Source organism: Odontesthes bonariensis, chromosome 1, assembly GCF_027942865.1.
Source record: "Odontesthes bonariensis isolate fOdoBon6 chromosome 1, fOdoBon6.hap1, whole genome shotgun sequence".
NCBI lineage: Eukaryota > Metazoa > Chordata > Actinopteri > Atheriniformes > Atherinopsidae > Odontesthes > Odontesthes bonariensis.
The window spans coordinates 2482396-2504881 of record NC_134506.1 but is presented as its reverse complement, the minus strand read 5'-3'; the positions used below and the strand labels follow the sequence as shown (position 1 = coordinate 2504881).

The 22486-nt window shown below is 41.1% G+C and overlaps 1 protein-coding gene across 1 annotated transcript in view; it reads right to left on the bottom strand.

Annotated features, from left to right (window-relative positions):
- Positions 1-504: 504 nt before the first annotated feature.
- The window catches only part of LOC142383006 (mucin-2-like), a 36845-nt gene continuing 14863 nt past the window's right edge, over positions 505-22486 (bottom strand). The window contains exons 18-33 of the mRNA XM_075469129.1: positions 20865-20974; positions 20614-20765; positions 20351-20489; positions 19887-19997; positions 19206-19382; positions 16969-17208; positions 16405-16561; positions 15823-15951; positions 15251-15398; positions 11250-11293; positions 10966-11169; positions 7358-7645; positions 3098-3343; positions 2043-2278; positions 978-1448; positions 505-606 (exon numbers count right to left, since the gene is read on the bottom strand). Of these exons, the coding sequence (XP_075325244.1) occupies positions 505-606; positions 978-1448; positions 2043-2278; positions 3098-3343; positions 7358-7645; positions 10966-11169; positions 11250-11293; positions 15251-15398; positions 15823-15951; positions 16405-16561; positions 16969-17208; positions 19206-19382; positions 19887-19997; positions 20351-20489; positions 20614-20765; positions 20865-20974 (2954 nt within the window). The remainder of the gene's footprint in view (positions 607-977; positions 1449-2042; positions 2279-3097; positions 3344-7357; positions 7646-10965; positions 11170-11249; positions 11294-15250; positions 15399-15822; positions 15952-16404; positions 16562-16968; positions 17209-19205; positions 19383-19886; positions 19998-20350; positions 20490-20613; positions 20766-20864; positions 20975-22486) is intronic.

Here is a 22486-nt window from a genome sequence, read left to right as displayed (position 1 = left end):
GTGGTTGATGGCCTTTCTGTAGATGTGGTCTCAATTGAGGGTTTTGATGATACAATGGTGCTTTCACGACTTGTTGTTTTAATCTCTGGCGTTGTTGTTGCAGTTTCAAGAACTGATGTGGTAGATGACGTAATTGGACCAGTGGAAACTTCTGTGAGAAGTGTTGTTTTTACTATGTTCTCTGCTGTGGCTTCTGATGCAGTAGTTTCAACAGATTGTGTTATGATTGCATTAGTGGTGGTGGAAGGCCCCGTTGTCGTTGTGGTGATAATGGAGGGCTTTGATGTTCCAATTGGGGTTTCTTGGCTTGTTGTCATGACTCCAGGAAGTGAGGATGTGCTTTCCACTACTGCAGTAGTGAAACTTGTCACTGGCCCAGTGGTCTCTACTTTAGCAGGTTTTGTTGATCCAACTATTACTGTTGTGACTCCTGACGTGGTTGTTCCTTCGAGCTTAATTGTGGTTCCCTTTGTAGTTTTCGATGGTGCGTGAGTTGTTTTAGTACTAACAGAGGGTTTTGACGTCACAAATGTGGATCCTTGGCTTCTTGTTGTCACACCTGGCAATGAGGTCTCTGTTTCTACCACAGTTGTGGTCGAGGAAGTCCTGGTAGATATTGGAGAATGTTCAGTTGTAGTTGTGGTACTAACAGAGGGCTTTGATGTGACAACTGTAGATTTCTTGCTTGTGTTAGTTTCTTCAACAGCTGTACTAAACTTTGTAATTGGACCAGTTGTAATTTCATTAACTGATTTTGTTGTCCCAACATTCACTGTTATGACTGGGGAAGTGCTTCCTTCAACAGATTTGGTCGTGATCTTGTTAGTAGTGCTGAAAGGACCTTGTGTAGTTGTAGTAAGAAGAGAGGGATTTGAGGTCACCACTGCTGTTTTTTGGCCTGTTGTCGTGATAATTGGCACTGAGGTTGTTCTTTCAACCACAGTTGTGGTAGATGTTGTTTTTGAACCAGTGGTTACTTCTTTAGGTGGTTTTGTTGTTACAGTCTTTACTGTTGGTGCTTTTGAAGTAGTTGCTTCAAATGATTTGGTTGTGGAGCTCTTTGTAGTGGTTGATGGCCTTTCTGTAGATGTGGTCTCAATTGAGGGTTTTGATGATACAATGGTGCTTTCACGACTTGTTGTTTTAATCTCTGGCATTGTTGTTGCAGTTTCAAGAACTGATGTGGTAGATGACGTAATTGGACCAGTGGAAACTTCTGTGAGAAGTGTTGTTTTTACTATGTTCTCTGCTGTGGCTTCTGATGCAGTAGTTTCAACAGATTGTGTTATGATTGCATTAGTGGTGGTGGAAGGCCCCGTTGTCGTTGTGGTGATAATGGAGGGCTTTGATGTTCCAATTGGGGTTTCTTGGCTTGTTGTCATGACTCCAGGAAGTGAGGATGTGCTTTCCACTACTGCAGTGGTGAAACTTGTCACTGGCCCAGTGGTCTCTACTTTAGCAGGTTTTGTTGATCCAACTATTACTGTTGTGACTCCTGACGTGGTTGTTCCTTCAAGCTTAATTGTGGTTCCCTTTGTAGTTTTCGATGCTGCGTGAGTTGTTTTAGTACTAACAGAGGGTTTTGACGTCACAAATGTGGATCCTTGGCTTCTTGTTGTCACACCTGGCAATGAGGTCTCTGTTTCTACCACAGTTGTGGTCGAGGAAGTCCTGGTAGATATTGGAGAATGTTCAGTTGTAGTTGTGGTACTAACAGAGGGCTTTGATGTGACAACTGTAGATTTCTTGCTTGTGTTAGTTTCTTCAACAGCTGTAGTAAACTTTGTAATTGGACCAGTTGTAACTTCATTAACTGATTTTGTTGTCCCAACATTCACTGTTATGACTGGGGAAGTGCTTCCTTCAACAGATTTGGTCGTGATCTTGTTAGTAGTGCTGAAAGGACCTTGTGTAGTTGTAGTAAGAAGAGAGGGATTTGAGGTCACCACTGCTGTTTTTTGGCCTGTTGTCGTGATAATTGGCACTGAGGTTGTTCTTTCAACCACAGTTGTGGTAGATGTTGTTTTTGAACCAGTGGTTACTTCTTTAGGTGGTTTTGTTGTTACAGTCTTTACTGTTGGTGCTTTTGAAGTAGTTGCTTCAAATGATTTGGTTGTGGAGCTCTTTGTAGTGGTTGATGGCCTTTCTGTAGATGTGGTCTCAATTGAGGGTTTTGATGATACAATGGTGCTTTCACGACTTGTTGTTTTAATCTCTGGCATTGTTGTTGCAGTTTCAAGAACTGATGTGGTAGATGACGTAATTGGACCAGTGGAAACTTCTGTGAGAAGTGTTGTTTTTACTATGTTCTCTGCTGTGGCTTCTGATGCAGTAGTTTCAACAGATTGTGTTATGATTGCATTAGTGGTGGTGGAAGGCCCCGTTGTCGTTGTGGTGATAATGGAGGGCTTTGATGTTCCAATTGGGGTTTCTTGGCTTGTTGTCATGACTCCAGGAAGTGAGGATGTGCTTTCCACTACTGCAGTGGTGAAACTTGTCACTGGCCCAGTGGTCTCTACTTTAGCAGGTTTTGTTGATCCAACTATTACTGTTGTGACTCCTGACGTCGTTGTTCCTTCAAGCTTAATTGTGGTTCCCTTTGTAGTTTTCGATGCTGCGTGAGTTGTTTTAGTACTAACAGAGGGTTTTGACGTCACAAATGTGGATCCTTGGCTTCTTGTTGTCACACCTGGCAATGAGGTCTCTGTTTCTACCACAGTTGTGGTCGAGGAAGTCCTGGTAGATATTGGAGAATGTTCAGTTGTAGTTGTGGTACTAACAGAGGGCTTTGATGTGACAACTGTAGATTTCTTGCTTGTGTTAGTTTCTTCAACAGCTGTAGTAAACTTTGTAATTGGACCAGTTGTAACTTCATTAACTGATTTTGTTGTCCCAACATTCACTGTAATGACTGGGGAAGTGCTTCCTTCAACAGATTTGGTCGTGATCTCGTTAGTAGTGCTGAAAGGACCTTGTGTAGTTGTAGTAAGAAGAGAGGGCTTTGAGGTCACCACTGCTGTTTTTTGGCCTGTTGTCGTGATAATTGGCACTGAGGTTGTTCTTTCAACCACAGTTGTGGTAGATGTTGTTTTTGAACCAGTGGTTACTTCTTTAGGTGGTTTTGTTGTTACAGTCTTTACTGTTGGTGCTTTTGAAGTAGTTGCTTCAAATGATTTGGTTGTGGAGCTCTTTGTAGTGGTTGATGGCCTTTCTGTAGATGTGGTCTCAATTGAGGGTTTTGATGATACAATGGTGCTTTCACGACTTGTTGTTTTAATCTCTGGCATTGTTGTTGCAGTTTCAAGAACTGATGTGGTAGATGACGTAATTGGACCAGTGGAAACTTCTGTGAGAAGTGTTGTTTTTACTATGTTCTCTGCTGTGGCTTCTGATGCAGTAGTTTCAACAGATTGTGTTATGATTGCATTAGTGGTGGTGGAAGGCCCCGTTGTCGTTGTGGTGATAATGGAGGGCTTTGATGTTCCAATTGGGGTTTCTTGGCTTGTTGTCATGACTCCAGGAAGTGAGGATGTGCTTTCCACTACTGCAGTGGTGAAACTTGTCACTGGCCCAGTGGTCTCTACTTTAGCAGGTTTTGTTGATCCAACTATTACTGTTGTGACTCCTGACGTGGTTGTTCCTTCAAGCTTAATTGTGGTTCCCTTTGTAGTTTTCGATGGTGCGTGAGTTGTTTTAGTACTAACAGAGGGTTTTGACGTCACAAATGTGGATCCTTGGCTTCTTGTTGTCACACCTGGCAATGAGGTCTCTGTTTCTACCACAGTTGTGGTCGAGGAAGTCCTGGTAGATATTGGAGAATGTTCAGTTGTAGTTGTGGTACTAACAGAGGGCTTTGATGTGACAACTGTAGATTTCTTGCTGGTGTTAGTTTCTTCAACAGCTGTAGTAAACTTTGTAATTGGACCAGTTGTAACTTCATTAACTGATTTTGTTGTCCCAACATTCACTGTTATGACTGCGGAAGTGCTTCCTTCAACAGATTTGGTCGTGATCTTGTTAGTAGTGCTGAAAGGACCTTGTGTAGTTGTAGTAAGAAGAGAGGGATTTGAGGTCACCACTGCTGTTTTTTGGCCTGTTGTCGTGATAATTGGCACTGAGGTTGTTCTTTCAACCACAGTTGTGGTAGATGCTGTTTTTGAACCAGTGGTCACTTCTTTAGGTGGTTTTGTTGTTACAGTCTTTACTGTTGGTGCTTTTGAAGTAGTTGCTTCAAATGATTTGGTTGTGGAGCTCTTTGTAGTGGTTGATGGCCTTTCTGTAGATGTGGTCTCAATTGAGGGTTTTGATGATACAATGGTGCTTTCACGACTTGTTGTTTTAATCTCTGGCGTTGTTGTTGCAGTTTCAAGAACTGATGTGGTAGATGACGTAATTGGACCAGTGGAAACTTCTGTGAGAAGTGTTGTTTTTACTATGTTCTCTGCTGTGGCTTCTGATGCAGTAGTTTCAACAGATTGTGTTATGATTGCATTAGTGGTGGTGGAAGGCCCCGTTGTCGTTGTGGTGATAATGGAGGGCTTTGATGTTCCAATTGGGGTTTCTTGGCTTGTTGTCATGACTCCAGGAAGTGAGGATGTGCTTTCCACTACTGCAGTAGTGAAACTTGTCACTGGCCCAGTGGTCTCTACTTTAGCAGGTTTTGTTGATCCAACTATTACTGTTGTGACTCCTGACGTGGTTGTTCCTTCAAGCTTAATTGTGGTTCCCTTTGTAGTTTTCGATGGTGCGTGAGTTGTTTTAGTACTAACAGAGGGTTTTGACGTCACAAATGTGGATCCCTGGCTTCTTGTTGTCACACCTGGCAATGAGGTCTCTGTTTCTACCACAGTTGTGGTCGAGGAAGTCCTGGTAGATATTGGAGAATGTTCAGTTGTAGTTGTGGTACTAACAGAGGGCTTTGATGTGACAACTGTAGATTTCTTGCTGGTGTTAGTTTCTTCAACAGCTGTAGTAAACGTTGTAATTGGACCAGTTGTAACTTCATTAACTGATTTTGTTGTCCCAACATTCACTGTTATGACTGTGGAAGTGCTTCCTTCGACAGATTTGGTCGTGATCTTGTTAGTAGTGCTGAAAGGACCTTGTGTAGTTGTAGTAAGAAGAGAGGGCTTTGATGTCACCACTGCTGTTTTTTGGCCTGTTGTCGTGATAATTGGCACTGAGGTTGTTCTTTCAACCACAGTTGTGGTAGATGCTGTTTTTGAACCAGTGGTCACTTCTTTAGGTGGTTTTGTTGTTACAGTCTTTATTGTTGGTGCTTTTGAAGTAGTTGCTTCAAATGATTTGGTTGTGGAGCTCTTTGTAGTGGTTGATGGTCTTTCTGTAGATGTGGTCTCAATTGAGGGTTTCGATGATACAATGGTGCTTTCACGACTTGTTGTTTTAATCTCTGGCGTTGTTGTTGCAGTTTCAAGAACTGATGTGGTAGATGACGTAATTGGACCAGTGGAAACTTCTGTGAGAAGTGTTGTTTTTACTATGTTCTCTGCTGTGGCTTCTGATGCAGTAGTTTCAACAGATTGTGTCATGATTGCATTAGTGGTGGTGGAAGGCCCCGTTGTCGTTGTGGTGATAATGGAGGGCTTTGATGTTCCAATTGGGGTTTCTTGGCTTGTTGTCATGACTCCAGGAAGTGAGGATGTGCTTTCCACTACTGCAGTGGTGAAACTTGTCACTGGCCCAGTGGTCTCTACTTTAGCAGGTTTTGTTGATCCAACTTTTACTGTTGTGACTCCTGACGTGGTTGTTCCTTCAAGCTTAATTGTGGTTCCCTTTGTAGTTTTCGATGGTGCGTGAGTTGTTTTAGTACTAACAGAGGGTTTTGACGTCACAAATGTGGATCCTTGGCTTCTTGTTGTCACACCTGGCAATGAGGTCTCTGTTTCTACCACAGCTGTGGTCGAGGAAGTCCTGGTAGATATTGGAGAACGTTCAGTTGTAGTTGTGGTACTAACAGAGGGCTTTGATGTGACAACTGTAGATTTCTTGCTGGTGTTAGTTTCTTCAACAGCTGTAGTAAACTTTGTAATTGGACCAGTTGTAACTTCATTAACTGATTTTGTTGTCCCAACATTCACTGTTGTGACTGCGGAAGTGCTTCCTTCAACAGATTTGGTCGTGATCTTGTTAGTAGTGCTGAAAGGACCTTGTGTAGTTGTAGTAAGAAGAGAGGGCTTTGAGGTCACCACTGCTGTTTTTTGGCCTGTTGTCGTGATAATTGGCACTGAGGTTGTTCTTTCAACCACAGTTGTGGTAGATTCTGTTTTTGAACCAGTGGTCACTTCTTTAGGTGGTTTTGTTGTTACAGTCTTTACTGTTGGTGCTTTTGAAGTAGTTGCTTCAAATGATTTGGTTGTGGAGCTCTTTGTAGTGGTTGATGGCCTTTCTGTAGATGTGGTCTCAATTGAGGGTTTTGATGATACAATGGTGCTTTCACGACTTGTTGTTTTAATCTCTGGCGTTGTTGTTGCAGTTTCAAGAACTGATGTGGTAGATGACGTAATTGGACCAGTGGAAACTTCTGTGAGAAGTGTTGTTTTTACTATGTTCTCTGCTGTGGCTTCTGATGCAGTAGTTTCAACAGATTGTGTTATGATTGCATTAGTGGTGGTGGAAGGCCCCGTTGTCGTTGTGGTGATAATGGAGGGCTTTGATGTTCCAATTGGGGTTTCTTGGCTTGTTGTCATGACTCCAGGAAGTGAGGATGTGCTTTCCACTACTGCAGTGGTGAAACTTGTCACTGGCCCAGTGGTCTCTACTTTAGCAGGTTTTGTTGATCCAACTATTACTGTTGTGACTCCTGACGTGGTTGTTCCTTCGAGCTTAATTGTGGTTCCCTTTGTAGTTTTCGATGGTGCGTGAGTTGTTTTAGTACTAACAGAGGGTTTTGACGTCACAAATGTGGATCCTTGGCTTCTTGTTGTCACACCTGGCAATGAGGTCTCTGTTTCTACCACAGTTGTGGTCGAGGAAGTCCTGGTAGATATTGGAGAATGTTCAGTTGTAGTTGTGGTACTAACAGAGGGCTTTGATGTGACAACTGTAGATTTCTTGCTGGTGTTAGTTTCTTCAACAGCTGTAGTAAACTTTGTAATTGGACCAGTTGTAACTTCATTAACTGATTTTGTTGTCCCAACATTCACTGTTATGACTGGGGAAGTGCTTCCTTCAACAGATTTGGTCGTGATCTTGTTAGTAGTGCTGAAAGGACCTTGTGTAGTTGTAGTAAGAAGAGAGGGATTTGCGGTCACCACTGCTGTTTTTTGGCCTGTTGTCGTGATAATTGGCACTGAGGTTGTTCTTTCAACCACAGTTGTGGTAGATGTTGTTTTTGAACCAGTGGTTACTTCTTTAGGTGGTTTTGTTGTTACAGTCTTTACTGTTGGTGCTTTTGAAGTAGTTGCTTCAAATGATTTGGTTGTGGAGCTCTTTGTAGTGGTTGATGGCCTTTCTGTAGATGTGGTCTCAATTGAGGGTTTTGATGATACAATGGTGCTTTCACGACTTGTTGTTTTAATCTCTGGCATTGTTGTTGCAGTTTCAAGAACTGATGTGGTAGATGACGTAATTGGACCAGTGGAAACTTCTGTGAGAAGTGTTGTTTTTACTATGTTCTCTGCTGTGGCTTCTGATGCAGTAGTTTCAACAGATTGTGTTATGATTGCATTAGTGGTGGTGGAAGGCCCCGTTGTCGTTGTGGTGATAATGGAGGGCTTTGATGTTCCAATTGGGGTTTCTTGGCTTGTTGTCATGACTCCAGGAAGTGAGAATGTGCTTTCCACTACTGCAGTGGTGAAACTTGTCACTGGCCCAGTGGTCTCTACTTTAGCAGGTTTTGTTGATCCAACTATTACTGTTGTGACTCCTGACGTGGTTGTTCCTTCAAGCTTAATTGTGGTTCCCTTTGTAGTTTTCGATGCTGCGTGAGTTGTTTTAGTACTAACAGAGGGTTGTGACGTCACAAATGTGGATCCTTGGCTTCTTGTTGTCACACCTGGCAATGAGGTCTCTGTTTCTACCACAGTTGTGGTCGAGGAAGTCCTGGTAGATATTGGAGAATGTTCAGTTGTAGTTGTGGTACTAACAGAGGGCTTTGATGTGACAACTGTAGATTTCTTGCTTGTGTTAGTTTCTTCAACAGCTGTAGTAAACTTTGTAATTGGACCAGTTGTAACTTCATTAACTGATTTTGTTGTCCCAACATTCACTGTTATGACTGGGGAAGTGCTTCCTTCAACAGATTTGGTCGTGATCTTGTTAGTAGTGCTGAAAGGACCTTGTGTAGTTGTAGTAAGAAGAGAGGGATTTGAGGTCACCACTGCTGTTTTTTGGCCTGTTGTCGTGATAATTGGCACTGAGGTTGTTCTTTCAACCACAGTTGTGGTAGATGTTGTTTTTGAACCAGTGGTTACTTCTTTAGGTGGTTTTGTTGTTACAGTCTTTACTGTTGGTGCTTTTGAAGTAGTTGCTTCAAATGATTTGGTTGTGGAGCTCTTTGTAGTGGTTGATGGCCTTTCTGTAGATGTGGTCTCAATTGAGGGTTTTGATGATACAATGGTGCTTTCACGACTTGTTGTTTTAATCTCTGGCGTTGTTGTTGCAGTTTCAAGAACTGATGTGGTAGATGACGTAATTGGACCAGTGGAAACTTCTGTGAGAAGTGTTGTTTTTACTATGTTCTCTGCTGTGGCTTCTGATGCAGTAGTTTCAACAGATTGTGTTATGATTGCATTAGTGGTGGTGGAAGGCCCCGTTGTCGTTGTGGTGATAATGGAGGGCTTTGATGTTCCAATTGGGGTTTCTTGGCTTGTTGTCATGACTCCAGGAAGTGAGGATGTGCTTTCCACTACTGCAGTGGTGAAACTTGTCACTGGCCCAGTGGTCTCTACTTTAGCAGGTTTTGTTGATCCAACTATTACTGTTGTGACTCCTGACGTGGTTGTTCCTTCAAGCTTAATTGTGGTTCCCTTTGTAGTTTTCGATGGTGCGTGAGTTGTTTTAGTACTAACAGAGGGTTTTGACGTCACAAATGTGGATCCTTGGCTTCTTGTTGTCACACCTGGCAATGAGGTCTCTATTTCTACCACAGTTGTGGTCGAGGAAGTCCTGGTAGATATTGGAGAATGTTCAGTTGTAGTTGTGGTACTAACAGAGGGCTTTGATGTGACAACTGTAGATTTCTTGCTGGTGTTAGTTTCTTCAACAGCTGTAGTAAACTTTGTAATTGGACCAGTTGTAACTTCATTAACTGATTTTGTTGTCCCAACATTCCCTGTTATGACTGGGGAAGTGCTTCCTTCAACAGATTTGGTTGTGATCTTGTTAGTAGTGCTGAAAGGACCTTGTGTAGTTGTAGTAAGAAGAGAGGGCTTTGAGGTCACCACTGCTGTTTTTTGGCCTGTTGTCGTGATAATTGGCACTGAGGTTGTTCTTTCAACCGCAGTTGTGGTAGATGCTGTTTTTGAACCAGTGGTCACTTCTTTAGGTGGTTTTGTTGTTACAGTCTTTACTGTTGGTGCTTTTGAAGTAGTTGCTTCAAATGATTTGGTTGTGGAGCTCTTTGTAGTGGTTGATGGCCTTTCTGTAGATGTGGTCTCAATTGAGGGTTTTGATGATACAATGGTGCTTTCACGACTTGTTGTTTTAATCTCTGGCGTTGTTGTTGCAGTTTCAAGAACTGATGTGGTAGATGACGTAATTGGACCAGTGGAAACTTCTGTGAGAAGTGTTGTTTTTACTATGTTCTCTGCTGTGGCTTCTGATGCAGTAGTTTCAACAGATTGTGTTATGATTGCATTAGTGGTGGTGGAAGGCCCTGTTGTCGTTGTGGTGATAATGGAGGGCTTCGATGTTCCAATTGGGGTTTCTTGGCTTGTTGTCATTACTCCAGGAAGTGAGGATGTGCTTTCCACTACTGCAGTGGTGAAACTTGTCACTGGCCCAGTGGTCTCTACTTTAGCAGGTTTTGTTGATCCAACTTTTACTGTTGTGACTCCTGACGTGGTTGTTCCTTCAAGCTTAATTGTGGTTCCCTTTGTAGTTTTCGATGGTGCGTGAGTTGTTTTAGTACTAACAGAGGGTTTTGACGTCACAAATGTGGATCCTTGGCTTCTTGTTGTCACACCTGGCAATGAGGTCTCTGTTTCTACCACAGTTGTGGTCGAGGAAGTCCTGGTAGATATTGGAGAATGTTCAGTTGTAGTTGTGGTACTAACAGAGGGCTTTGATGTGACAACTGTAGATTTCTTGCTGGTGTTAGTTTCTTCAACAGCTGTAGTAAACTTTGTAATTGGACCAGTTGTAACTTCATTAACTGATTTTGTTGTCCCAACATTCACTGTTATGACTGTGGAAGTGCTTCCTTCGACAGATTTGGTCGTGATCTCGTTAGTAGTGCTGAAAGGACCTTGTGTAGTTGTAGTAAGAAGAGAGGGCTTTGAGGTCACCACTGCTGTTTTTTGGCCTGTTGTCGTGATAATTGGCACTGAGGTTGTTCTTTCAACCACAGTTGTGGTAGATGTTGTTTTTGAACCAGTGGTCACTTCTTTAGGTGGTTTTGTTGTTACAGTCTTTACTGTTGGTGCTTTTGAAGTAGTTGCTTCAAATGATTTGGTTGTGGAGCTCTTTGTAGTGGTTGATGGCCTTTCTGTAGATGTGGTCTCAATTGAGGGTTTTGATGATACAATGGTGCTTTCACGACTTGTTGTTTTAATCTCTGGCGTTGTTGTTGCAGTTTCAAGAACTGATGTGGTAGATGACGTAATTGGACCAGTGGAAACGTCTGTGGGATATGTTGTCATGTTCAGTTTTGCTGTACTCGCAAAATTATATCAAAAACAAATACATGGTTAATCATAAGTTCGAGTAACTAAATGCAAAATTGTTTTCACTGTTTCCATATCTTTGTAATGATACGTCTTACAACAATTCTGTTGATTATATTACCTTTTGTAGTCCTCCTAACTGTGCTAAATGTAAATGGGACTGTAGTAGGACCAGTGGTCGTTGTCAGTGTGCATGGGTACATGCTTCTTGTGATGTTTCCATTGTCCCCACACTCAGCTGTTATGCAGTTTCCTAGTCCATCTGATGTGTTGTATATGCTTGCCCCATAGTTGTAGATTTTTCCATTAACAATGCAGGTACAAGCTGCAGATTGAGACAATTGTACATTTCAATTGATGTTAGAATTGATACATAAATAATATTTAATATATATTTTTACTTACTTTTCACATTGTAGTCACATCTTATCCCAGATAATGTACAGGAGCTTTGAAAAAAACAAGTTGTTCAGGTCATTTAATTTGTGTTAGCATTGAATTTTTATAAAGTACTGTTGCATACATAAGATCACATTTTGGACATAAATCTTAACCAAAAAAGACTCCCTCACTCTATGCAAAAATATTCATCATGGACCAAGGCATGCAGACTGCTTCTACAAACATTTGTGAAAGAACGGGTCGCTCTCAGGAGCTCAGCGAGCAGCTGCATCCAAGCCATACATCACCAAGTGCAATGCAAAGGGCCGGATGCAGTGGTATAAAGCACCGAAAGTGCTTGAATTTATACACCTGTGGCCATGGAAGTGATTGGAACACCTGAATTAAATTATTTGGATGAGTGAGTGAATACTTTTGGCAATATAGTGTGTACTGTCTGCTATTTCATTCATTTGCACAATATTTATCTTTAACTTGTCAATGGGGATAAATAACATTTTTTTAATTCAATTTAAAGTAAAACATTTTTCTAGGAACGCCTTCTAAGATTCTTCTCCTAACATATAAAGCTCTTAATGACCGAGCTCCATCATATCTTAAAGATCTCATTGTAAGATATTTTCCTAACAGAGCACTTCGTTCCCAAACTGCAGGTTTACTTGAGGTTCCCAGAGTTTCTAAAAGTAGAATGGGAGGCAGAGCCTTCAGTTATCAGGCCCCTCTCTGTGGAACCAGCTGCCAGTTTGGGAGGCAGAGCCTTCAGTTATCAGGCCCCTCTCTGTGGAACCAGCTGCCAGTTTGGGAGGCAGAGCCTTCAGTTATCAGGCCCCTCTCTGTGGAACCGGCTGCCAGTTTGGGAGGCAGAGCCTTCAGTTATTAGGCCCCTCTCTGTGGAACCAGCTGCCAGTTTGGGAGGCAGAGCCTTCAGTTATCAGGCCCCTCTCTGTGGAACCAGCTGCCAGTTTGGGAGGCAGAGCCTTCAGTTATCAGGCCCCTCTCTGTGGAACCAGCTGCCAGCTTGGCTTCAGGAAGCAGACACCCTTTCCACTTTTAAGACCAGGCTTAAAACTTTCCTTTCTGATAAAGCTTATAGTTAGGGATGGCTCAGGTGATCCTGAAACATCCCATAGTTAAGCTGCTATAGGCCCAGCCTGCTGGGTGACCTCCCAGGATGCACCTTTCCTCCCTCTGCTCTCTTTACCCTCCATGTACATATGACATCATTGTTGTCATTAACTTGTGTTTCTCTGTCTCAGTAGGTATCCCTGGCCTGGTGTTACGGTGCTTGTTGTCCCCTCTTTCCTGTCCTCTCAACCCTCAGCCAGAGTGGTGTAAAAAGAGAGTGGCGACACTCCCATAGACTTCTATAGAAAGAAAGGAATGCGGAAGTCACGTGGGTCATGGAGACGCCACAGTTCCAAACAAGAGACGCAGCTCCGTTAACCTCAATTGCTCGTCAAGAACAATTACTGGTAAGTTAATAAAATAACAGCATTTTAAACGTTTTTTACATTTTTAAGCATTATCTATCAGAAGTATACTCTTAGACATCGTTATTTTTACATTTGGTTAGCATGAAATGTCGATGTTGATGTTAAAAATGGAATGGATTTAGGGACCTAGCTTAAAGCTTGGTAACGGAGGCTAACGTGAGGTAATTAACGTGATCATTTCACTAAAGTCTGTTAACTTTTTATCAGGTGACATTGTGTAAAGTTGTTTTGATTGTTAGGTTTTAAAACATTACCAAAATACTATATATTTAACACTACAACTACCAGGATTTTTCTGCCTACCTAGAAGTACCAGAGAGGGGTCATTTGACCCGGTGGCTTTTACCGAATACACTAATCACTCATTTTGTTATGGTAATGAGGCTGTTAGGGGCCCTTGTGTGGGGTGAGGGGTGAGGGGGTCACACCTTACAGTGGTAACAGCCAAGACAAACAGGGACAGACAGCTTCTTCCCAAGGGCTGTCAGCCTCCAAAATCACCACAGGTAAATAGCAACTTGCATGAAGATATCAGCAGCAAAGACAGATAGCACAGTTTGGCGGACAGTGTGTTACAGTTTTTCTCCATTGGTTTGGCTCATTTCTTGAAACTGAGATGTCATTCTCAAAACATGGACAAATCCCAAAACTAATTTGCAGTTCCTCACAACAGAATGGCATTTATCATTGCTTTCATCAAATTTCAAATGCTTTTGTACATGTCTCAATCATTTAGTACATCCTTGCAAATGGCTATGTACAAGTATCCTACAGTTAACACAATCAGCTTACATTTAGTACAATTTTCAAATGAATGTACCTTGCTGATCTATCCCAATTGGTTATCTATCGCAATTGTTAGATGGATAAATACCAGTGCATGTGGACTACTGCTTCATTTCCCTCAAGAATTTTGTGGTGAAAGAAGCTCCTCTCCAAGGAACGAAGATGCAGAGATAGAGCACTCAACCCACATTTCCACAACAAAAGGAGTGTCCGCAGGGGGTCCAAAGGGTCAAATGACCCTCTTGTGGGTCTTTTAGATAAAAAAAAGGGGGTCAATTGACCCCTCCGTGGTAGTTCTAGTGTTAATACATTTTTGGTATTTCTGACGTATTTTCTCCGGTAAATTGATTAAATTACAAAATTTTTGGCATAGTGAGGCATTAGCTGACTGGTCTTTAATTAAGTAAGTGTTTTTTCAGCATGACTTTGCAGCTGTGATAATGAATTTATTAATTTCTGTCAGCAGATGTGGTGCTCGCTGCTGTCATGGATCAACCCTCATTAGGACTTCAGAACTTTTCTACAATGTCCAAACCCTTGAATTTGATCAAATACAGTTCATTGTTGCAAATTAATCTACCCAACAGTATGAATAGCAATAAAATAACTTCTTTATTAAGGCTTGTTTTACGTTTTCCATGATGACATTTTATAATAAAATGTTTGGTTTAAATCTGTTTTGTTTATTTTTTTTCACAACTGACACATTTATTTTGTCATTAATATGGTTTTAACCAGAAAAAAGTTAAATTCATATTTTAATCCATCCATCCATCCATTATACCCGCTGAATCCGTCGGTCGGGTCGCGGGGGGGGGGGGGGGGGGGGGGCATTGTCCATCTGACACCAGAGAGGACAGACTGAATGACATCTTCTACAGATGGAGTGTTTGGGACAACAGGAGTAATTCCTGGGAACAGACAGTAATATCATGCTTTGTTGAAGGATGTAGATCTGAAGGTAAGCTGGACCACTGGCATGATTCAGTATAAAGGAGGACAAGGTAGCTGCCCCCTGCTAGCATGCAGGGGTACCCTCTACGATTTAAAATGGTGATAAATGTGTCTCTGCTGCTCCAAAAAAGAAAAACGTTGATAAAATACATCGTCGGTGAAGTGATCAATGCACATTATGGGTCAATATTTACCGAAAATTGCGTCGTAAATGTTAAAGTTATCGTTTTTGTGCTCCGTCCCGCTAAGACTCGTTCAAACTGACTGACAGCGCTGTGATGTTTGGAACTCCGGAGGCTTACATGAACCACGTGACAGCCCTAGCGGCGACTTCAAAGCGTGTCGCAACTCTGTATTACTCTATAGCTCTGGCCTCAGCCTTCTTGGTTCTGGTTTTGCCAGAGGTTTCTTCCTGTTAAAAGGGAGTTTTTCTGTCTGTTCTGTAGTGAGTCATCTATTTTATCCACCCAGACAAGTCTTGCTTAATTTCTTTGTATTTCTGTGATTATTTTCTATATAAAATAAGTATCATGACAAATTGTTACCATAATCTCCTTAAGACTTAATTGTATCTCTTCAAAAATGTCAGAATAACAGACTACACTTATTTAATTGACCTGTTTTTATGACTTATGCTGACTGGTCAAAGGAAGGATCCTATCATTCAAAATGCTTTATATAGTCATCACATCGGTATATCTTCAAATGTGTATGGATCATTATGCAAGTGCTAAACTATGTATCAGAGGGTGAATATTGTAAGAGACCTACCAAGTGTAACAGTTGTTGGCTGGAACCTGTTCACCGATGCTGTAATGGGTGCCTTTGTCATCATAACATCCACATTGATCCCAGGAGACACACTTCATAGTGTCTTCATCAAAGAAGGGCTGGGCTTGTGGACACTGTGGATAGCAGCCTGAAGTACCATGATTACATATTCATCATTGTATAAGGAAACTGAGGAAAAGTTGTTTTCTTTGATTTTAATGTCAAAGTGCTATTCACTGATTCACAGACACTGACAGCAAGAATGAGAACCTCAATGTAAAATGCTCTGCAGAATCATTCGAGATAAAATGGTGTCGAATATTGCATTAATCTTCTGTCCTTGCCCAGTGGACCTAGCATCATGGCAGCTTGGACGTATCCGTAAAATCTCTATCAAAAACACATCTGATTACATTTGCTTTTAATATTATTTAATTTTATTTGTTATAATATTATCATATTGCTAATAGGGGGAATGTAAATCAATCTGCTGACTTGAGTTGGTTATTCAAAACATACTTTGATATTACTAGAATTATAGTAAATAGTAGTATATGGTAAATAAAGTGTACCTTCCACATTGGTGATGAGCTTGGAGCAGTTTCCTGATGGATTCCTACATGTCTTCATGCAGTCAGCTCCACAAGGCTTGTAGTGCCACTCACAACTGCCAGGTGAGTTATAGTAGTCACAGAAAATAGCTAAAAGAGACAAAATGAGCAAGTATTATAGAATAAGAAAAAATCTATTTTCCAAAATGCTTTTTTTTTTCAAGCAGTTTAAAGTTGGAGTCTGCTCTAGTTATGTTGTTATAGGTCTAGGGAGCTGCAGAACTCCCATGATGCACTGAACACCTCTCCTCCATGTGCCCCCTTTACTCTCCGTGCATGTGCCATCATTGCCGTCACAAACTTTGTGTTTCTCTTTCTGGTTTTTCTAATAGAAGGTATCCCTGCGCCATCATGTTTGTGGTTGCACTCTCTCTGTGATGTGCCTTAAGATTACCTTTGTTGTATATTGTCCCCATGTCGATAAAACTTAATCTCACTGAATTTAAATACAATTCTTCATTTTGTTTATCAGCACCCAACACTGTCCTAAATCCTCCAGGCCTGTAGCTTACACCCTCTTGGTATGATGGTGGTCAAACTTACGGCACAGCTTTGGAGTTCTCCAGTTAACGCAGGCTCCGGCTGTATTACAAGTTTTGGCATAAGCAGCCACAGCGGTGCAGAGACACTCACAGTCCCCACCAGTGTCACAAGCACAAGAGTCCCTCACACAAGAGTCAAAGTATGGACCAGGGTCAACCTTAAACACAAAATGACACAGTTTAGTAGAATAATAAAAGTCCTATGGTATCGGAAATGTTGTCTTGTTGTAGCTGTCCTCATCACAGTGGGAACCATGCAGACTGTACAACTGGTGCTACTTGTGCAGTTACTGAGACTATGTGTGGCTACAAGGTCAGTGTTGGCCAAAATCACAGGAAATATCCTCATGAGGACTGGGAAATAGTCCAATCAAGTTAGTTCATTTGATGGTCTGACATATCTATGGTAAGAATGTTTTGAATAGATAGGGCAATGTGTACTTGGTTACAAAGAGAATCTACAGTATGAAAGATGCAGTATACTGTACGTAATCTGAAAAAAAGGACCTTAATGCTTGTATACATGGATGAATATAATTGTGTCATTTCTTTTCCTATCAGTTACCTTTGAATGACAGCTCTGGAAGGTAGCACTGGTGATGATGCTACACTGTTTCTGAGACCAGGCTGCTCGGTAGCGGTTTGATGAACAGGGATCACTGTTTAGCTGGGCGTTAGGGCAGCTGGATAACACTTTCCAACTGTTACCAAACTGTAGAACATCTGCCACCGTCTCCAAAGAGCGTGTGGTGAAATCATTCTTACTGTTGCCGTCATAGTTGCCACAAAGACCACAGACTTGACCCTGAAAGAAGGAACCCAATAATGTTTACTGATTTCTGAGACCCTCATTTGTTGTTTGCTACTGCCAGAGTCAAATATCCAAATCTACTTTTTTTACAAACCCCATTTCCAGAAAACTTGTGAAATTTCTGGAAAAATGCAATAAAAACTTAAATTTGTAATTTGTTAATTACTTTGAACCATTACTTTATAGACACAAGACACAAATAAGATTTTGAGTGTCTTAAAGGGGAACTGCGGTATTTTCAACATTAAGCCTCTTTTCTGAGTCGTCTGCAACGTTTTAGAACCCCCCTCACCGCTTTTTTGATGTTTACTGCTGTCTCCGGTATTTGCCTAATTTTGATTCATCTCAACCTGCTTCAGAATGGCAAGTCATGCGCATGTCCAGAAAGGTCCGTAAAAGCACCATAAACGTCCGTTTTCAAAATCATCAACTCACCGGAGTGGTTACTGGTGTGCACTGGTAATCCACATCAAATTTCGTAGCGAAAAGTTGCTTCTGTCGTGTTTTATTTGACATTTTGTACTGGATGTTCGTTGATATTACTCCGCCACCGCTAAGAAAATAGTGCGAGCATAAACGAGCTGCCAACGGACGTTTATTGTGCTTTTGGACCTTTCTGGACATGCGCATGACTTGCCGTTCTGAAGCAGGTTGAGAAGAATCAAAATTAAGCAAATACCGGAGACAGCAGTAAACATCAAAAAAGCGGTGAGGGGGGTTCTAAAACATTGCAGACGACTCAGAAAAGAGGCTTAATGTTGAAAATACTGCAGTTATCCTTTAACTGATCAAATTCTTTATATTTAGAAAATATAAATAAATCCAGAACTTGATGCAGCAACACACTAAAACGTGAGAGAGGAAAGGGAAAGACAAAGGTTTATATGATATACAAATGATACATTTCTACAAGATTATACAGTCAACAGTTTAACTGGTTGAAAGATGAGGTTGTCAGGATGGGTATAAAAGGAGCTTAAAGTCTTTCCAACAAGGATGGGTTGTGACTCACCACTTTGTGAGAGAAACATCGATCACTAAAAACGTTATTTCTTTTTTTATGTAAAAGTGCAAAGAACTTTTCAACCTCTACAGTGCATATTATTGTGATCATTCTGCAGGACTTCCAGCAGCGTGGCTTCATACACACAGAGTGTGTGAGCTCCACCGGCCTGCCTGCAGTCCACATCTGTCCACATCTGTCTCCTGCTGAACGTGTACGGAGCATCATGAAGAGGAGGACCAGACAACAACAACCAGGGACTGCTGAGCAGCTGAAATCTGGGATTCAGCAGGAATGGACCCAGATTCCTCTGGAAAAACTGCAGCAATCAGTGTCCTCAGTTCCCAAAGCGTTAAGAAGGGTCGTTAAAGAAAGCTGATGGCGCAGGATGGGAACAGGACTCTGGAACAACTTTTACTGAGTGTGTTTCTGCAGCAGATTCTACATCTGGATCTGTTTTCTGAATATAATGAAGTTGCTCAGTGAAGACTGAAAATTACCACTTTCAGCTCATTTATATTTGATTAAAAGTTAAAACCATCTATCTATTTTCTATACCCATACTTAATTCAATTCAAGGTCATAGGAGCCTATCCCAGCTGCCACTGGGTGAAAGGCAGGGTACTCCTGGATATGTGTAGGTTTAAGCTCTTTAATAAATTACAGGTTTAATTTTTGCATTGCATTTTAGACAGTTCACCAACTTTTTCAGGAAATGTGGATTACGGTTTAAGGAAAGTGATGGAGAATGCCCTATATTCTTGAAGTGTTGGCAATAACAAAACAATAAGCAGACATTAAAAGCTCAGATGGTTTACAAAATCAGGAGATTATGATTATGAGTCTCAACCTTGTGAACTTTATTATGAGCAGAGCTGATTGACATGTTAATAAAAAAAAACTGATAAATGCAAGCTTCTTTATGTAACAAAATGTTCTGATGTGTCCAAATTAAGCGCACAAATGAGTTACTTTAGATGTTACTTACCTGAAACTGTGGGCTGAGTGTAATGAAAAGACTGGTCTTCTGGTCCCACATGAGTATAAGCCCTGGCTTGATAGTCACCACCAGGTAAATACCCATTTTTTGTACCTGAGCAGGAAGCTCTTGGATGTTCCCCTTTATCACATGGAAGCTCTCGTCTTTTAGTTGGAATTCATCATCCTGTGGTTATCAAGATTAAAAACATTAGATTTTATTTTTATACCATTAAGACTTGGTGGAAAAAGTAAGATCTGGGTCAGTGAAACCAAAAGTTTTATTGCTTCATTCTCCCTCATTCTTTACAAAGGAAGACATGCAAAATGACTATATGAAAAAAATAGGATCACATTTTATTTGCGGTGTCACTGAATGTTAATTTTTGTTAATATATGTGCACATAATATTTCAGAAATTTGGGGAGTCAACATCATACTAAGACCGTGTGATTCAGTAATTATAGAATTGTGAATTATTAGAAAAACGTTATGGCTCCAATGAAATGATCATTTTTCAACATGACATACTTAATGTTACTGAAAAGTATCAGTTTGGATTCTTCTAATAAACCCCAACCTTCGCAAATATCCCATGAACCAAAATCTATACTATCGTCATCATTACCGTTCAAATCAACAGTAGTTTTACATTTAGACATGTCCCACAGTGTAAGTGTAGTGCGTTTACCCCCAAGTAGATTTTGATGGTCTTGGAGCAGGAAGTTCCTGTTGTTCCACATGGAACATTTTCAGTGATGATTGTGAAGCTTCCATTGGCCTGACCAGCACTGCAGTAGTCCTGAGTAAGGCACACACAGTTGATACAATTAATTGTCTGTATTTTTTCTGCTACTCAATGTATAATTTTACTTTTAATGTCAGTAGCGGATCAATTGGAACTCTTTTATGTGTCCTCTACTACATAGAAAACTATTCAATCTGTGGGCAGCATGAAACTAGAGACCATTTTGTTTGGCTGCAACATAAAAACATAGACAAGTTGCTTTTCAGCTGGGTTTTCACAGCGTGACGGTGCAAGGACTGAATGTTATTGGAGTTATTCCGTTGGAGTCACCCTAATTACAGGTCTGTTGCTCAAATGTTAAAGTGTGCTAAATCTATCTATGCACATTTATCTGTCTGTCACTTTACCTGTAGAAGCGTGTATTCACACTCTCCATTGAAGTCAAACCTCTTATCATCAAATGTAATGTAGTGACCATCACCATAGATCCCGCAAACTGCATCACACACGTTGTCAGTACATGTAAACTTCCTGCCGCTGCATGAGCTGTGGTGATACACATACAGCAGACACAAATGTTCATATTAAATGTTCTCTTTGTATCATTCCCTCCTCTATACACACAAACACAAATCCTGTTTTTCTTGTGTTTGCAAGGCATTGTACAAACCAGGTGTTGCAGTCCACTGTCAGTGTCTGTCCTGGCTGGAAGAGCTGTCCATTGTGCACACATGGACAGCTTGTCTCATTAATGCAGCCACCTGCTCCATCTGATAACAGACCATCCGGGCACATGCAGCCTGATGTACAGCCTGTGCTGATCTGTATCCAAAGTTTAGGTAAAAAGCAGAAGTGAGCCAAATGAGATGCACACATATCCATCTGTTTCTTCATTTAAAATGGTGTACCTGCTGTACTTACACAAGCCATGTCCACAGTGCTGCAACTCTTCTGACACTCAGCTCCAGTGGCCCCAGGTGGAGCCATGGAGCAGTCGAAGTACATCATGGGGGCAACACATGATGTCACAGCTATAGGATTAGAAATTCATACTTTATTATGGGAATGAACATCAAACAATGATAAAACACTAAAACAGGTTTCTAGGACTGCCTTCTTTCATCTTCGTAATATTGTTAAAATCAGGAACATCTTGTCTCAGAGTGATGCAGAAAAACTGCTCCATGCATTTGTTACTTCAGGATTGGACTGCTGTAATTCTTTATTATTGGGCTGTCCCACATATTCTCTGAAAAGCCTTCAGCTGATCCAAAATGCTGCAGCCAGAGTTTTGATGAGAACTAACAGGAGAGATCATATTTCTCCAGTTTTAGCTTCTCTTCATTGGCTCCCTGTTAAATTCAGAATAGAATTTAAGATTCTTCTCCTTACATATAAAGCTCTTAATGACCGAGCTCCATCATATCTTAAAGATCTCATTGTAAGATATTTTCCTAACAGAGCACTTTGCTCCCAAACTGCAGGTTTATTTGAGGTTCCCAGAGTTTCTAAAAGTAGAACGGGAGGCAGAGCCTTCAGTTATCAGGCCCCTCTCTTGTGGAATAAGCTGCCAGTAAATGTCCGGTAAGCAGACACCCTTTCCACTTTTAAGACCAGGCTTAAAACTTTCCTTTCTGATAAAGCTTATAGTTAGGGATGGCTCAGGTGATCCTGAAACATCCCATAGTTAAGCTGCTATAGGCCCAGACTGCTGGGGGGCCTCATCTGTCACACCTTTTCTCACTTTGCTCTCTTTTTCCCCCGTTTAATTTCTCAAATGACATTATGTACATGTGACATTATTGTGGTCATTAACTCATGTTTCCCTGTTCCAACAGATATCCTTTGAATGGTGTTACAGTGTTTGTTGTCCCCTCTTTTCTGTCCTCTCAAACCCCAGCTGGGGGTTACTAGTATACTAATATTATAACATTATTATTATTATTATTATTATGGGTGCTAGTGTTTTCCACTGTTGTGTCCTTTGTACATTTCTGTATATAACAGAAATGACCTAGATCTGCCCTCTTAGGACATCACCTGTTTCGTCCATGCTCCTTACGCACTTATTTGTTTCCTAAATTGTTTTGTTTCCTAAATTGTCTTCCCATTTGTCTCGGTACCTAACTTACCGCTCTTACTCTAGCACTAGTTATGCTCTTAGCTGTTTGGTTTTGGAAGGAAATGCACTTATTCTTTTGCCTACCGATGTGGAACACACTTATTGTAAGTCGCTTTGGATAAAAGTGTCTGCAAAATGACCGCAATGTAATGTAATGTAAGTGTGAGATTTCAATTTCCCTGAGGGAAAAGGGAGTCGTTCCTTTCCACAGTCGCCTCAGGCACGCTCAGGACGGGAGATTGGACTGAAGACAAGTTTCAGGGCAATCTGTTGGTTTCCTTAGCTAGGAAATGGTTTTTGAATTGGCTCTGTATGAATGAATTGGATTATTTTGAATTTAATTAATTGGATTTAATTGGCTTGACTGTATTAGTGAAGTTCCTTGAGATGACATTTGTTGTGATTTGGCTCTACATGAATA